The sequence below is a fragment of the Protopterus annectens genome, chromosome 6.part0 (assembly GCF_019279795.1).
Source record: "Protopterus annectens isolate FY-2018-M chromosome 6.part0, PAN1.0, whole genome shotgun sequence".
In the NCBI taxonomy this organism is placed as follows: domain Eukaryota; kingdom Metazoa; phylum Chordata; order Ceratodontiformes; family Protopteridae; genus Protopterus; species Protopterus annectens.
The window spans coordinates 315425155-315443775 of record NC_056737.1 but is presented as its reverse complement, the minus strand read 5'-3'; the positions used below and the strand labels follow the sequence as shown (position 1 = coordinate 315443775).

General features: G+C 38.9%; 1 protein-coding gene across 2 annotated transcripts in view; it reads left to right on the top strand.

Moving 5' to 3' along the window:
- Positions 1 to 18621, top strand: part of ZFYVE26 (zinc finger FYVE-type containing 26) — a 3506023-nt gene that overhangs the window by 2593382 nt on the left and 894020 nt on the right. For both annotated transcript variants that reach the window (XM_044074068.1, XM_044074069.1), the window contains one exon: positions 527 to 674. In XM_044074068.1, coding sequence (XP_043930003.1) covers positions 527 to 674 — 148 coding nt within the window. The remainder of the gene's footprint in view (positions 1 to 526; positions 675 to 18621) is intronic.

The following is an 18621-nucleotide window of genomic DNA, read 5'->3' as shown; positions in this document are numbered from 1 at the left end:
ACCGTGTGGCATGATTGCTGCTTAGAAGTAGTGTACCTGAAGGGTAATTTGACTTAATAGTTTAGGTACCCTTACAACTAAGTAGATTAAAATGTCAGTAATTTAAGCCTTTTTATGTTTAATGTAGCCATTTCCTATTTCTTGCAATTTCATTATGAAAAGCTTTATCAAGAAATGAGTGCTAAAAGTTCAGCTCCATAGCAGAGGGATAAAGCTCTTACTGCTTCTCAGACAACCTGGGATTGACTAGTAAGTAAAGGCACTGGAGGTACCGGATGGGGGAGGATGATAGGTGTGAGCAGCTGAAACTGGTTTACCCATCCTAGGTGTGGGAAGTTCCCTTGCTTAAGCTCACTGCAGTAACAGCACTGAGACTAGCAAATGTGGTAAATGTTGATAAAAAAAAAAAACGGACAGCAGATATGAGTACTTGTAGATGTCATGGGCCAGTAACATTACTGTTAGATAAAATATAATTTCTGTCTAATCATTTTGAAAGATTTATAGCTGTTTCAATTCTCCACAGTTACATCAGCAAGGTGGATGTGCTAAAGATTTTAGTAGCTGCCAACTACAAGTATGTACCTTCACTAGATGAAATCCAGCAGCCTGCTGCAGTAACCCGGTTACGAAATCAACTCCTAGAGGCAGAGTACTATCAGCTTGCTGTGGAGGTATTACATTTTTGTACTATTTTCCCAGTCTTTATAAGCTAAATTTGTAAAGAATGGCAGTTATGAAAAAAATGTTTTGATCATATAATTTTCATCATTTCCAAGTGTAGCATTCATTTTTTTTTTTGTTGGTATTTTGTAAACATCTGTATTAAATTGCATTTTAACTTGCAACACGAGTACATATTCATTAATAGAAAAGAAGAAAAACTGTAGTAAGTTTCTGTATGCATTATGCAGTGTAAATGTATTTTTCTTTTTCACAGTTTTCTCCAGCATTACATTGATTGCCCAATTCCTGTCTTTCCTTAAACCTCAGCCCTCCTCCTCCTATACAGTATTATGTACGTGTTGATCCCAAAAATTCCATTTGTTTCTATGAAATTTGCTCTTTCCTTTTTCTAAAGATCACACTTCCTTTTGTTTTATTTCATTGTACACTATTCAATACAGTCGTTAGACAAAGTTTAGACTTTGACATCTGTGCTCTAGAAATTGAATTAGAACTGCCTTGCAATGTGTGGTCTGTTCAGATCGTATATCCCAAATCAAAAGATCATTTTAATAATTACTATCATAGTTCTTCCAACATTTCTGTCAAAGTACTCACTAGAATTTTTTATTTTAAATTGTCGCCTTATTGTGTTCCCAAAACAAACATGTTCTCTGTTTCCCCTATCACATCACCAGCATTTGCTGTCTGTTTCAGGAAAAATACTTCAAAGTCTGCTTAGGGAATACAAATACTTATCCAAACACTTCTGTGCCTGTGCAGAAATCCTAAGTCTTCAGGACTGTTTTGCACACGTAGGAGCCCTACCAATTTCTTGCCGTTGCTCCTTTGCAGTGCTCCTTTCTGTTCTTTCTTCCCAGTCTTTTTTTAACATTCTCTGATGGTTATTGTGTTGTAGTTTATATGTTCTACTAGTTATCTTTTATCCACATCTTCTAGTCTAGAGTCGTCTAAAAACTTCACTAGAGCTGGTCTTTCAATCAGCACTGCCTTATCCATTTCTCTTTGTCTATACTATGTTTTCAATCCCTGATTGAGGAGACTGTCAAGCCTGCAGTCTAAACTGCTGCTTAGTTTCATCCCACTTTCCCGCCTTTTTGCTCCCATTACCTTGGTTCCTTTGATAATTTCTTACAGTAGATGTCAGGACCTTTTCTGCTTGTTGTCTGTATCCATACATACATACAGACATCCCTATTGGTAAAATCTCTTTTCTCCATTCCTGCATGGGATTAATTCTTGGAATGCATTCTATACTTTATGAATATAAAATTCTATATGGTTGTTACTATTTTCATTAATGACTCGCAACCGTAATGCTAGCTTGTCTTTATTTCTTAAAAACTCGTACACTGTTCATGATCATCATTTTCCACTTTGATTTTTAACCTTCTACTTGAGTCATGTGTATAAGCCTTAACTTTGCTTTAAAGTATTGCTCAAATCTGGTAAGCCTAATCCACTCACTTCTATGAGGACACTGAACTTATTTGACTTAACACCTGCTCTCTTCCTCCCCAATAAATAATTTTCTTTCTTTCTAAATTATCGTCCACAATGTCACGGTTCTATATAAATATGCCTGTCCTGTACATTTTGATCTGATGTTGTCATTTTCATTCATTCCTCAATTGATGGGTCTCTGATCTGACATCAGATCAGACTCTGACACTTTTACCAGACTCGCGGATCCAGCCCTTGAGCCTCTCCCTTCAGTTGTAATGCCCCACTCTCCTAGTATACCTTGGATCTTGTTTGCCACCATATCATTTGGACATGGAGGTTTTTGTCTAGTTACAAAGGCTAACATTGTTATATCCTTTTTCGTGAGGTTTTTGTGCTTAGTATTGCTTTCCCCTTCATTCCTTTAAACAGAACTTGCTTGACTTTCTATCTGCTACTTATTCCGTTTTTTTTTTTCTGTGTTTCTTGTCAGACCTTACTACCCACGTCAGCGTACTCCCCCACATACGTTTGTGGTATTCTTTCTTTCTTATTCTATCTGATTTAAGGTATCTTATATACCAGTGTTTCTTTCTCACCTTTGTCTATTAGGAGGAATAGGTTCATTTTGTAGATATGGCTGACAGGCCTACAGGGTTTAAAAAGTGCATTTCCTGTGGGCATACGATCCCTAACACAGATGCCCACAAGGAGTGCGTGTATTGTTTTGGCTCTGCTCACCTAGATGTGGATTTTTCTGTTTGTTCTTTTTTCACTTCCCGTGCTTTAAGAATAAGCTGTTTTTTGAAAGGTTTACTACCTTCTACTGTTTCTGCTTTGGCTGGGGCTCAAACACCGCTTTGTAAATCTGACAAAGGGAAGCCTGACTCGGCTCCAAAAGAAAATGAGTTAAGAAAACAGAGCCCTGGTAATTCTCCTGGTTCGGCAACAACATCTGAGCCACCGGCCAAAGTTACCAATACATCAGATCCTGCTAATTCAAAATCCAAATCTCCTAATATCCAGTCTCCACTTTTCACCTTGATCCAATATCCCCTTGGCTCCATTCGCCCTTCTTACAGGAGACACCTAGAAAATCTTCCGGGCCACCACATACTGCATCATCCATTAGGTCTTCTAAGAGCTTATCTAAGGCAGAGGTGGATAAGATAATGAGGAAGTTTCTATGGCTTCAGATCAGATGGGGTTGATGCCATCTCTGTCTCCTTTTGGACCCTTGAACCTGCCCTCCTCTCAACATCATGTCACATCTCCTTCTCCAGTTTGACTAGTGGTTTTGGAGACCTCGGATCCAAGATCATCAAGTATATCCTTATTGGATCCGAAAACCACTTGTTCTTCTACTGCAACCATCCGCCTGATTCAGCCAGCTCTGACCTATTCGGAGCTGTTTGACTGTTTGAGCCAAAGCATGGCTGCTGGCTCCGGGGTGTTAGGATAGACTCCGAAGCTGTCAGAGCGGTCCTTGCCTCTTGGAGCCCCAGTGTTTGATAGCTCAGCTCTAACTCCTTCCTTGAAACAGGAGCCCATGGGATTACAGAGTTTGGTGCCAGTGTGACTGACTGCTCTTTCTTATGAACCCTCTCCATATGAGGTTGTGGACAGGCTTTCTCTGTACCGAGAGGAAGGACATCCTTACTCTGTTCTGATTCTTCTCTCCCTCCACTGACTTTGATCTCTGATCCTCTCATGCCTACTCCACTGGGATAGCTACCCTGTACAAGCCTTCAGCTAGTCCTCACCCAGAACTCCCCACCTTCCTCCGATACATCATCAGACCATCCTATTGGTGAAGTCCCTAAGAAGAGAGTACGCAAAAGGAGGCACCTAGATTACTTTCAGGAATCTGTCACTGAAGACACAAACTTCGGTAAAGGGAAAGGGTCCCCAGATATCCACCTGACGATGTCTTGTTTGTAGAGATCCTAGAACTGCTTAAACAGAGTGGTGGATGGTCCTTTGATACCCCTTCCCAAGAGACGACGGTGTTTCTGGAAGCTTTTGGGCTGGTCCATCTGTGTCTTGGGTGGTCTCTCTAGCTGATGAGTTGATTGATCTTATCTCATACCGAGTATGGCGAGAACCCAATATAATGCAACTTATAGAGGCCAGACAAGTTTTTAGTTAGAGCCTGCTGGAGCAGGGGAGTCCCCATAAGGGGGAGCTTGCAGAACAGAGTCCTTCTGTCCATCCCTCATTAGAGAGTCCAGGGTCTCGTACAGATTTGGCAAGTGCATTTATGCCTCAGCAGCCTTTGCCATTTCGTTGCTGAACTATTTGACACATCTCACAAGGCCACAATGGGATTTGGTGAAGGAGCTTTCCAAATCTGTTTCAAGGTCCATGTCTGTGGAGGACCAGAAGAAAGTTTCTTAACACCTGGCCACCCTACAGTCCAGTGCGTCCAATGCGTCCATGAGGTTGATCTCTCATGCAGTTGAGAGTATCTCTAAGGCTTCAGGTTCAGGCATAGTGGTCAGGAGACATGTCTGGATGCACTTGTGTGATTTTGCAGGGCCCTTTAAGTCTTTATTCGTTAGTGCTTCTTTTGATGGATCATCTTTGTTCGGCCCCAAAGTTGAAAAAAGAAAGTTAAAGAAACATTCTTCAGAAGTGAGAAAAACAGGAAGAACCTGTCACTGGGATCCATTTTTCTAGTCCTCCGAGATCCTTCTCCAGGAATCAGTGAGGTAGTAAAAAGATGTGGTTTCGCAAGTACCAAGGGCCTTTCCAGGAATCGCAAGGAGATGGTTCTTCCTGGGACAGAGGGGGTAACTCAAAAGGAAGACTCCGCCCTCACGGCAGAGATGGCCTGCAGAACCAGGATTTCAGAGATACCTTCTGTGACAGACCTTACTAGCGCTCCTGATTGCTGCAGTCTGGAGGCAGTTGAGGGATGCTTATCTCTGCAGCCAGAAATCCGTGCATCCATCTCAAAAGACTCTTGTGTGCAGAAAATCATATCCAGAGGTTTTTTCACACCATTTTCCCAAATTTCTCCAACAAAAATGAAAAAGATCTCTGATGTTCCAGCCAATTAGAGGGAGGCAGCCTTGGGAGTAGAAAAGCTGCTAGAAAAAATACAGAAAGTACCCCATGACCAACAAGGGTCTGAAACTTGCTCAATATTCTTTTTAGTGCCAAAGAAGACAGGTGATTTGAGACCAATTCTTGATTTCAGCCAATTCAACCAGTATGTAAAATACTCGAAAGTTTCAGATGGTTATGTCCATTTTACCTTTGCAATGAAAGGACAACTGGATGGGCTCAATAGATTTTCAAGATGCATACTATCATATCAAAATGAACAGGTGCTCCAGAATATACCTGCACTTACAGCTGGGAGCTAACCATTACCATTTCAGAGCATTGCCCTCTGGCCTCACCACAATCCTCAGGATGTTCACAAAATATATGACAGTGGTAGTGGCTTACTTGAGACTACTGAGATTTCGGGTGTTTCCATATCTAGACACCTGGCTCCTGACTGCCCCATTCAGGAATCTATTGTTTCAACTGAGGGGTTACTTGCTCCAGTTATGTCATCACATGGGCATCATAGTCAATTACACCAAATAACAGTTTATCCCTACACAGACCCTGGAGTCCATAGCTGCTCGTCTAGACACAGCCAGTTAGACAGCTTCACTTCCTCTGACAAGGGTTCATACTCTCAGGTTTCAGGTTACGAAGGGGATCTCCCTTTCTCATCTGACAGCAAGACTAGTCCTCCAAGTATTAGGATCAATGGCAGCAAGGATAACTCTAATCTAGTTAGCCAGGTACCATAAGCATGTCCCTCAGTGGACTCTTTCAGTACAGTGGTCTATTCTTCAGCATCCTCTAAGCACTCCAGGCAAGATTTCCAAAGTTTGTAAAGAATATATTTTTGGTGGTTTCATTCAGAAAAAGTTTCTCGAGGTCATCCATCCCTTCCCCCTCAGCCAGCAGCCACAGTCACCACAGACACCGTCCACGTTGGACTGGGAGCGACATTTATTGGACTGGACAGTCCAAGGTGAGTGGTCCTCAGAAGAGGCCGATTTGCACATCAGTTTCCTGGAAATGAGTTGTCCTACAAGTGTTGCAGGTTTTTCAAGATGTTCTACCTTCAGGGATGATTACAGTGCATACAGACATGTCTATAGTCTGGTATATCAACAAACGACTGAACCAGATCTTACCCATTGTGTCAAGAGGCAATGAGAATGTGGCAGTGGGCAATCTCTTCCAGTCTCTTTCTTTTGGCAATGCACATACTGGAGGGAAATCAATCTGCTTGCAGACAGACTAAGTCATTTGATGTCGCATGACTGGTCTGTCAAACAGTGACGGAAAAGATTTTTCATCGATGAAGCCAGCCAAGCTGTGATCTTTTGCTTCTCCCCTCAACAAGTGCAGTAAGATGTTCTTCATGTTTCACTGTTGCAGTCATCACACTTGGGTTATCTGCTTGCAGGTAGCCCTCAGTCGGCCCGAATACCAGAGACTTGGTATTTCTGCGTCGGTTGCTGTTGCTCCAGGACTGACGTCAGGTTGTCAGGGTATATAAACAGGCAGCCGATGCCATTACATCAGTCTTTCTTGCCGAGAAGCCCGAAGCAGTTTGCACGAGTGCCGTTCGACCACTACCTGAGTTTTCATTTCCAAAGTGAATCATCCTGAAGTCTTCTAAAGGTAAGTACCCAGTTGGTGATGCTTTTTTCTTGCTCTAACCAATGTCAGAAAAAGTTTGTTTGGAGACTGGTATGCCACAAGACTCTTCTTTGACTACTGAACCTGTGGATGTCTCTGCCTTGGATGGTCCGATTCTCAACACAAACCGATGACTTCTTTTGTATCTTCAGTTCTGTCTAAAACTACCAAGTTTCTAAGGCCAAGAGTACAAGCTACGCTTAAAAAAGGTGACAACCCAAACTCAAGCACCTGTTTCCTTGTCACAACATCAAATGCTTAAAATGGCAGAAGACATGATTATGCTGATTAGGGGAAGCCAGCCTTCTCCTGCTAAGAGAAAAAGAGACCTGTCCCCAGCAGCTTTAACAGACCAAGAGTCCGACAACTCTGAGGTTTCTGACTATGAGGACATGCCTTTACCTGCTTATGAGGATTTAGGTGCAGAGGAATCCATTCCCTCTGCTTCCCCTCCAGAGGATTTTTCTTTTGGTGAAACTCTACATACGTTAAGAGAGCATTTCCACTGGGAATGTCAAGACTATCCTCAGTCCAAAGAGACTCAGAGAATTTCTAGATTTGCCACAGCATAGACCTTTAGCAATACCTCCAGTTCTGGATGTTGTGGATGATGTTTTTATGGAATCCAGCCTAACTCCTGATACTTTACCCCCTGCTGCAAGAAAACCATACAGGTACTACAGAGTTCTGACTCTCACAAATTTCTTTTCAAAAAATCCTACTGCTGACCCAGAGGTCATTTCCCAGGGGCCTAAAGGTATAAAAGCAAGTACAGCTAAGAATCCCACTCTTTCGGACAGGGATTCCAGAGCTTTAGACAGATGGGGTAAAAAAGTATACACCTCTGCAACTCTCGCCGTTATGGCATTGAATTGTCAATTTCACATGCTGAAATACCAGCAACATATTATGGAACTTATTAAGCAAAAATTAGCTACCTTTACAGACTGTGCAGAAATAAAGAATTACAAGAGCTTATGTATTCTGCAAGCCAAGTCAGCAAGCATACTTTGCATTGTGGTTTTGACGCCCTAGAAGCATCTTGCAGGGCAGCAGTCACTGAAGCCTTTGCCATTTCGGCTCATTACAACACTGAGTCACCTCTTTTCTCTCACCCTCTTATCAAACAGTTCCTGAGAGGGGCAAACAACTTAAGGCCACCAAGAAGAGCACCCACCCCTGCTTGGGACCTTAACTTTGTACTGGAAAAGCTCACGCTACCCCCCTTTGAGCCTGCAGCATCAGCACAGTTAAAATTCCTCTCTCGGAAAACAGCCTTGCTTCTGGCCATCACTTCAGCTAGAAGAGTGTCTGAGCTACAAGCACTTATGGCTGTGAAATCCTTCAATATTTTCCATGCTGACAGGGTTTCCCTCAGGATTAACCCTTCCTTTATGCCTAAAGTCATGTCCAGTGTGGCTCTCAACCAATCTATTCATTTGCCAACCTTTTTCCCTAATCCCCAAAATAAATGGGAAAGGATCCTGAACTCCTTGAATGTGCACAAACAGCTCAGATTCTACTTTGATAGGACTTAGCCCTTCAGGAAATATGACCAGTTACTAGTCAGCTTTGCACCTGGGGCAGAGGGCAAGGCTATTTCAAAACAAACAGTCTCCAAACGGATAACACACTGCATCCATTTCCGCTACAAGCACCATGAGAAACTAACCCCTCAAGGGGTCAGAACACATTCCACTAGTTCAACTTCTACCTCTACAGCATTCCTCAGGGGAGTCCCTACCAGGGACATCATGGAAACTGCTACCTGAAGTTCTGTACACACCTTCACCAAGCATTACCACCTGCCTATCTTTTCCAAATCCAGGGCGGGTTTTGCAACAGCAGTCCTGCAGGGCATACTAGCCAGCCGCAACTCTTCTTGACTGCCTCCACCCTTTTTTCAACTTTGGGAATCAACCCAAGTGTGATGACTGCAGCAGTGAAACATGAAGAACATAGTATAGTTGTCTACACTTACCATAAATGTAGATGTTCAAGTGTATTCACTGTTGCAGTCCCAGTTTCCCTCCCTCCAGCCCGCTTGTCTCTCTCCCTCTCCTCTCTATGTCTATTACTCACCCCCTTCAGGGGTATTGGTATTTGCTTTTTACTGGTGGTATTTTCCCCAACATAACTTAACTTCCTATTGGGGGGGCTCCTGACATTTTGGGCAAGAAATACTGATGTAATGGCGTCGGCTGCCTGTTTATATACCCCTGATGATTTGATGTAATTCCTGGAGCAACAGCAACCAACGCAGAAATACTAAGTCTCTGGTATTCGGGCTGACTGAGGGCTACCCGCAGGCAGATAACCCAAGTGTGATGTCTGCAACAGTGAATACACTTGAACATCTACATTTATGGTAAGTGTACATAACTGTACTTTCTTTGCCCTGGTTCCCTCTACAGAGGGAGTCATTGAGAGATGCTGTAGTCCACAGCTGGTCCTTGGGTCTCCTTTATGCTTTACCCCCCTTACCTCTAATCCCCAAATTTCTACAGAAAGTGTCCTAGTTGAAGAGCACACACATCCTCATTGCACTCTTTTAGCCTTGTCAGGTCTGATTTCCCTTCCTCAGGCCTCATCTTATTTATCCACCTTGGATATTGGATCCACATGCAGACCTCCTATCTCACTCGACAGGAATGCAAAATCCGGGGGAAAATGGCCTAAAGTTAACCACATAGTTTCTCCAGTTCCACTGATAGACAGTCCAGGCTTTCTTCCCTAGTTTGACGGATTCTTTTATCCTCTCAGAATCTTTCCACCAGGAAAGTTTATAAAAGTAAATAGAAAAGATTTTCAATCTGGGCCCCTCAGAGAGATGTGGATCTTTTCTCCAAACCAGTTCTCAATTTTTTTGGCCTCCATTTTTAACAACGGGGCAAGAAGTTCAACTAGCAACCATTTCAGATTTTCACTCGGGAGAAAATCATCCTTCCTTGGCTTCCTCGAGATTATGTAAGGCCTTCCTTAAAGGTACCTTTTTACTCAGGCCCCTGGTTAAAGATCCTATACTTCCTTGAGATTTGACTATTCTCTTACAAGCTCTTACCCAACCTCGCTTTGAGGCTTCCACTAAGATTAACTTTATGTTCTTATACTGGAAAACATATTTTCTGTATTGCAGTTTAAATTTTTTTTTTCTTCTTTTAACTAAAACCTGAGTGCTGTAGAGCTCCATGCATTTATAGTCTAAACTGTAGTAAACAGTTTGCTAAATTTGTAGCAAGCATTTTTGTAAAGTTTTAAAAGAAGATTGTTTTTAATCTAAAGTATAAACATTGTAGAGCTTCAAGCAGACAGGGTATAAACTGTATAAACTGTTTGCTACATTTTAAAGAAGAAATTATATTGAGGGGTTGGAAGCAGGGCAGAGAATTGGGACCTGAATGGCTGGGGTAGGAGGGAGAGGGCATTCGTGCATCTGGCCATCTGGTTGGCTTGCCATTAAAAAGAACCTCTTTTTTCCCTCTTCAGTGGAAGAGATTTGAGGGGTGTAGATCCAACTTTAATAAGCTGATCACTTACAATGTATCAGCTGATTATTATAGTAAAGTGCTTTTTTTGCTCTTTGAGGCAGTGGGGTGCTGTTTCATAGTACCTGTCCAGGATGCTGGTTGAACCAACTACATCTCTGAACAAGAAAGTCTGCAGGAACAGGTGGTATTCCTGCTGAAGTTTGGAAGTTTTCACATGGAAGTATTTTCATAGGTATTCTATACCTCAAGACTTAGAGGAATTTTTCCTCAGGTGAATAATAGCAGATGATGGAGGTATGATGAAAAAGATGGGGGTAATTGGAAGCATGTTTTTGAGAATATAAGGAGTTGACAAATTTAAAAAATTCCTACAGGGTACTTTTATCAGAAATGTTGAGGAAGCAAATGATTGTAACTAAGGAAGTTCATTAATATACAAACAATAGGAGAGTACTACTTAAAGGGGCACTATGTCACATTTTTTGCTAGAGGAGTTTGTTTACATTTTAGTACTCTAAGTCACATGTTCACCTAGAGGCAAGGTTTTCAAAGATCCCTTTTAGCATACTGCAGGTCAGATTACACAAACTCAGCGGGAGTTGTTACAGGAAGTGCTTAGAACTTACAGTTCAGTTTGTCCTTTTGTATTCTCCTTCCCCCACTCCTGAGCAATTAGATTTGCTGAATGACTGGATTTTACTCAGCTAGAGGGGCTATCTTGTCCCAAACAGACCTGGAGCCTCTTTAGCAACAAAGTGATAGCTACTTTACTATGTACCTTTTTTAGCAAAATTGTGTCTAATAATTATTCAAGCCCAGGCTATTGTATTTTGCATGCTTGTTGTTACAAATATTTTTCTCTGCACTGGCAATTATGTTTTATATGGTGTGTTATTACTGTTGCTTGTGTGTGTGTGTGTGTGTGTGTGTGTGTGTGTGTGTGTGTGTGTGTGTGTGTGTGTGTGTGTGTGTGTGAGAGAGAGATGTAGCTGTGCTTTTATAAATCATACAGATTTTCCCTCATTTTACAGCACAGCATTGACTTGGACAATTTTGCCTTGCAACAAAAACGCATGTTGAGTAACAAATGTCCAAATAATTTAAAAGAATAGAACATTTTGCTTCTTTTCTCTAAAAATGTCATGCATCTTTGGAACTGATTCTAGTCAGTGTTCTAAAAGTATTTTTTCATTAGCTGATGCTGTATGTTCTCCTTCAGAAATCACACCACAACGATTTGTCTAATAGTGATTAGTGATTCTATCCTACTGGATTTCTTTTCTCACTTTCTTCTGTCATTCGTTGTGGTAAAATGTTTTCAACTATCACATCTTTCCTGAACGTTTGACTGAAGTACAGTTAGTTTACACTGATTAGCGTTTGAAAGTTGAAGCTAAGGCAGTCTATACATTTCCCCATATACTTTTCTGTAGCATTCCTAGTATATTACAGTAGGTAATTACAAGGGTACTTTTACTCAGGCAGTAAAAAGTAAGTGCTGCAACCAAAATCTCATGGCATCGATTACCCTGTATTTTGACAACTTACAGTAGCTATTTTTCTATGTATGTATGTAACACATATGTTTATATTCATATGGCTTAAAAACAACAGATTCTACATGTGAATCTTTACCCTTTATACTCTATCCATCTTCCCGCCTAGACCTTATACTCTAGCATATACTTGCTGACCACTAGGCGGCGTCCTCATACTTTAACTTTCAGATTCACTAACTTTCTACGCTGTCTTATCTAACCCACCTCTGCATCCTTGCCCACATTAACTCTGTTCCCAGCCTTTATTGGGTTCACCTATATATTACCTCTTATTGTCCAAAGACATCCTTATAACTGTCATCTCCAGTTTCCTCCTGGATTTCTTCCTTTTAGCCTCCTATTATTGCCCACCTTCCTCTACCTTTAGACCTACCTACAGAGTCTTCCTCCTCACTGATTGTCCTCCGCCTTCTTCTGCTGTCTTGTCTGGCCCCGCTCATCCCACCCACCCCTAGGGTTCCTACATTTATTCCTCCATTCACCACACCCCCTACTTACTCACACCAATCATACGAAACTTAACTAGACCACTCCCACCACTACTTATAATCAAACTAATTTAGACCACACCCATCCCTACTTCTTAGCAAAACTTCAACTACATTACCATGACTATAACTATCTTCCAGTCACAACTGAAAATAGCTATCTCCTTTTTACTACTTTCCTCTCTTATTACTACTTACTTCCTAACCTCCTATGAACACTCCCTAACTGTTTCTCTCTCACTTCCTTCGAAACACACCTGTACACCTGTAACATCCCTATCCCCTTCCTTCTTACATTCCTCCTCACAATCCATGTACCTTCTTCCCAAATACCATAGGCTACTACACTGCAAACTACTAAAATCAAAAACAAAATAATTGAAGCTTTCCAAAAACTTAAACTAGAAAAATATGCTACATTACTCCTTCTACTACAAGATGGCGACATACACCCCAATCCAGGCCCACAGGATAATAAAACCACAACACATAGAAACCATACCAAACCCTTCTCTCTCTCTTCCTCCAAACCCACTAACCTACTCTCCATGGCCCATCTCAATATACGTAGCATCTGTAACAAAATTAGTCAACTCCATGCCCTACTAGAAATACACAACTTTGATATCTTATGCTTGTCAGAAACCTGGCTAAAGCCTTCAGTTAAAGACATTGAGATTACCCCACCTGGTTATAACATTGTAAGACTTGATCGCACCACCAGGAAGGGTGGGGGAGTAGCAATTATATATAAAACTAACCTAAAGCTTACTCTTCTTGACCTTACCCTCTCCCAAAACAACAATGCTGAAATAATTTGCTCCAAAATACAAATCAACACTACTAAAGCAATAAACATCATTTGTGCATATCTCCCCCCAGGAAATAACATCCCTACCTTATAACACATTCTAGAACAACTCTCTAATAAACTTCCTCAAGAAACACTATTTCTTGGGGACTTTAACATTGATTGGAAATCATGTAGCAATACTAACCCTACTTCCCATATAAACCTTTATGGTTTTAAACAACTCATTAATAGTCCTACCAGAATCAATAAAAAAAGCAAAAAAGAAACCACCTTAGACTGGATCCTTACTAACTCCCCCCTGCAAACCTACCAAACTGGCATCCTTCCAGATGACATTAGCAATCACTCCCTCACCTACGTCATTAGAGCTAAAACTAACCTAAACTTTCCTACCACTCACAGAACACTATACTCCAAAAAACAATTTATTCCTGAACAGTTTCAAACAGAACTTTCACAATACAACTGGACCCCTCTAAAACACCTCACACTCAACAAGGCTGTTGAACACTTCAATTCAGCATTCCTTGCAATCCTAAATCAACATGCCCCAAGTCGCACTATTAGAACAAAGACTAAGACAGCACCCTGGCTAACCTCTAATACTAAGCATAAAATTATACTCAGAAATAAATCTTGGAATAAATGGCGTTCCTCTAGAAACCCAACAGATCATCAAACCTTTAGAGAGCTCAGAATCAGTACCAAAAAAGCCATCCTATCAGATAAAAATAATTTTTACTTTGAACTGCAGCAATCCACCAAAAAAGAACCAAAAAAATTCTGGTCTACTATTAACAATCTAATTACCCCAGGCAAATTAGTTACACCCAACCCACAGGACTCAGACCCTGAAGATCCCACTTTAATAGCCAATAACTTCAATACTTTCTTTACTACTTCCATACAAAGTCTAGCTAACCACCTAGCTCCTGATACTTCTCAACTGCTCTTAAGTAGCTTCAATGACTCTCTTCCTCCCCTTCAACTACAACCCATACCCACCTCCTATATACAATCTCTTTTACACAAACTTAAACCCACTACCCCCTCAGCAGATAAGCTTCCTGCTGAATTCCTGCAAGTAGCAGCTAAAGCTATTGCCTACCCTGTCTCTATCCTAATAAACAGATCCATAAAAGAATGTACTTTCCCAGCAATCTGGAAAATATCATACATCATACCCTTACACAAAGGAGGTAAATCTACTGACCTTTCTAACTTTGCCGCTATCGCACTATTATCTCCTCTGGCTAAAATTATGGAAAAATGTATACACAAACAACTACTTAACCATCTCCTCCTTAACAACCTACTAGCTGACACTCAACATGGATTCAGGCCTTCACATAGTACTACCACTGCACTACTTTCTTTCACCAACACTATCAACTGTAACCGTAACAACAACAAACTAACCTCTTCTCTTTTCCTAGACCTGTCAAAAGCCTTCGATATGGTAAACCATACACTTCTTCTACACATACTTAAATCCCTTGCCTTGGATTACTCTTCCTTAACCTGGTTTTCATCCTATCTTGAAAATCGACAACAAGCAGTACTCTGGAAAAATTCTCTATCTACTCTACTACCTATCTCTTTAGGAGTACCACAAGGATCTATACTAGGTCCACTTTTATTCTCTATCTTTATTAATGATCTCCAATCATCTATCCAAAACACTACTTGTATACAATATGCAGATGATTCCACCATAATTTGTACAGCTTCCTCTCAAACAGAATTCCAATCCCTTACACAAGCAACCTTTTCAAACGTTGAACAATGGTTCTCAAAAAGATGTCTTCTCCTCAACCCCAAGAAAACCAAACTATTACTTTTTTCACCTACACACAAATCTACTCAACTAAACTTTACTATCACTGCAAGTGATAATTCCCACATTTCCCCCGACTCTACTACAAAACTGCTTGGTGTTACTATTGATAACAATCTTAGCTATGATCATCACATTAATAACACAATAAAAGCAGTTAATAAAAAGATTGGTTCACTGTACAGAATCAAACCCTTCCTTACACCCGAGGCACGGACTACCTTAGCACAATCACATCTTATCTCTACCCTTCTGTATGCTTCCTCTATCTACACTAATCTCTCTAAAGGTAACCTTAGGAAACTGACTACATCTTACCACATCATAGCTCGATTTGCCACTGCATTTCAATATAGAACTCACCACTGCCTAAACTTAAAACAACTACATTGGCTGGAACTTCCTAACAAGATTATCTATCAACAACTCTTAATAGCACATAAAATTTTATGTCAACCCTCAAAAACACCAGCTCTTAGCAACCTCTTGACTCCCTATACTAACTTGAAACAACTACGCTCCTCCCAAAAGCTACAAGTTAACACTACCAGAATTACAAACTCTGCAGGGAACTGCCTTTTCTCCAACTCAGTTGGCAGAATATGGAATAACCTTCCCTTACATATCTCCTCTCTAGCCACTTTTCCTTTCTTTAAGAAACAACTTCTTTCACATCTGAACAATTTCTGGCTCTGCTCTTGTACCAATCCTTTTTTTTCAAAACAGGTTTATTGTTTTAACATATAAGAGAAATATCATAACAATTTTATACAAGTAATTAAAAATAGGTATTATTATAACATTCAACAAAACAACTAAAGTATTTACAAAGACATCCACTACAATCAGATCAATTAATTAAACTAAAATACCATGCTATTGAAATTAAAAATTTTTAACAAATTTTGTAAATTATCCCATACAATATAATAAGATGTTTTTCTATTTGTTCTTGTCCTAATTGTGTTTATTTCCATATGGCACACTATATTCATAACATTTTTAAATTCATTGAACGAAGGAGGTGTATCTGAAATCCAATTTCTAGTTATTATTTTCCTAGCCACTGCTAGAATAGACCATAACAAGGGAAGCTTAACCTTTTAACACTTTGAGGTACAGGTGTGTTGAATAATATAAGAGATTTAGAAATAATGAAATTATCTGTAAAAGAGCCTGCAAAAATTCATTAATTGACTTCCAGTATTCTTTCAATTTTATACAGTCATAAAACATATGAGCCCAGTCAGCATTAATTTCTACATTACATCTCTTACATAAATTATCTTTATTATTTATTTTATTCATCATCAAAGGTGTATAAAAGATCTATGTAAAAATTTCCATGTATAAAGTCTCCAGACAATGGAAGGCGTAGTTCTATAAGCAGATTCCAATATATATTGTTTATCTTGTTGATTTGGTGGGTCCCCATTGATAGAAGTGAAATAATTCCAGTATGAATCTACACTGTAAAAAGTTTCTTGTCTGATAATTTTATGTATGTATGAAAGTTTACCTTTATCAGAAACTTTATGTTGTAAATTTAATATCAAGTAATCAATCAGTGTTGGAATAGATTCTTTAACTGTTATAGACATTAGATCTATTTTATTAATGGGATGTTGTCTAAAGGTCTGAACCTCTAACCAGCAAGTTTCTCTTAGATCAAATTCTTGTTTTAAAAAATCTAGATTTTTAACTTTATTATCAGATATCAACTGATACCAGTACTTTAGATCATTATCTATAGCTAAATGAGTTCCTTCAGAAGTAGATGACAAAAGCATACCCTGAGTATACATTATAGGGAATACAATAAAATTCCATTCCCTATACTTAGGGTGCATGAATATAAAGTTACGATAACTAATAATAATATTTAATGGGTAACAAACCATATGTTTAGGTGTAATAGGTGAAGTACAAAATTCCTTTAGTAACCATAACATGGAGTTATTTACAATCATATTTTTATGTGTTAAGGAGATTTTCATGAAGTGCATACTAATTAGCTCCCAATAATCTTTCCATTTTGACATATGACTGATCTATTAATAAAGTAATAACTTTTACAATAGAAGAGATAGTATATAAATTAAAGTCTGGAAAAGAAATACCCCTTGAGACCAGCTATTAGTATGTTTCTTAAATGCAATCCTAGGTCTATTAGGTGCCCATAGGAAATTTAACATTAGTGTATTCAGTTTCTTGATAATTATGTTTGTAGGTGGAAGTATTATTGATTGTATTAAGTATAAAATCTTGGGGAATATTATCATTTTAATAATTGTAAGTCTCTCCTCCATAGTAAAAACATATTATTCCAGGTATTAAAAAGATTTTGTATATTAAGAAAACAGGTATTATAATTATTATATATAATAGATTTAATATCTTTAGATAGTATTATACCTAAATAAGTTATCTGACCTGAATTGGGTGCATATTTAGTAAAATCACTAATGAGAATATTTTTTCATGTATATATAGGTAGTATTTTAGTTTTTTCTTCATTGAATATTAAACCAGAAATACTTTTAAAATTCATCATGTTATCAAATAGAGACTGCATAGAAGAATTAGATCCTGCTGATGTAATTAGAACATCATCTGCAAAAAGTTGAATTTTGGATGTTGTATTTTTATCTATTACAAAACCCTCTATGTCAGTACTGTTTCTGATCAAATTAGCCCAAGGCTCCATTACTAAAGTGAATAATAGTGGAGAAAGTGGACATCCTTGTTTTGTACCTTTAAGAATGGGTATTTTTTGTGAAACATATGTTCCTACCTTAATATAAGCCAACGTTCCTTTGTATAAATGCTCAATTAGATTTACAAATGCATCTGAGAAGTTTGTGCACTTCATTAAGGTAAACAGATAGTCCCAACTTACTGAATCAAATGCTGAACTTATATCAAGACTAATAAGTGTTAAATCTTTATTTTTCTTATTTGCAAAATCTATTAATGTTAAAGTTCTTCTTATATTATCAAAAGTATTTCTATTTACAATGAAGCCTGTCTGATCTATATCTATAATGCCGGGAATGATTGTCTTCAATCTATCAGCAAAGATACTCATAAACATTTTATAATCAACATTAAGTAATGAGATGGGCCGATATGAAGAACATCTAGTTGGATCTTTATTAGGTTTTAAAATTGGCGAAATAAATGTATATTGCCAAGATGGGGGGTTATTAACTCAGTTTGGGCCAAAATAAAACCTTATGTATTAATGAATATGTACTTTTAGAAAGGATTTTATATATCTCTGGTATAATACCATCATTACCCGGTGCTTTGTTTGATTTAAGCTTATTTATTTGTGTAATAACCTCTGTATATGAAATACTTTTGTCCAATAGTTTAATCTGTTGTTTATTAAGCTTTTTATTCATGTTTGTGGTTATAAACTCCTTTATTTTATCTTTAGGTTCCATGTTAATGTTATTATGGTTAATTTTGTGAAAGTGATTTCTAAATTCATCTAGTATTTCTGGTATACTAGAAACATTCTTTTTCCTTAGAGAAAAGATTTCTTTGATATGGTTTTGTTTATTCAACCTTTTTGTTTTATTTT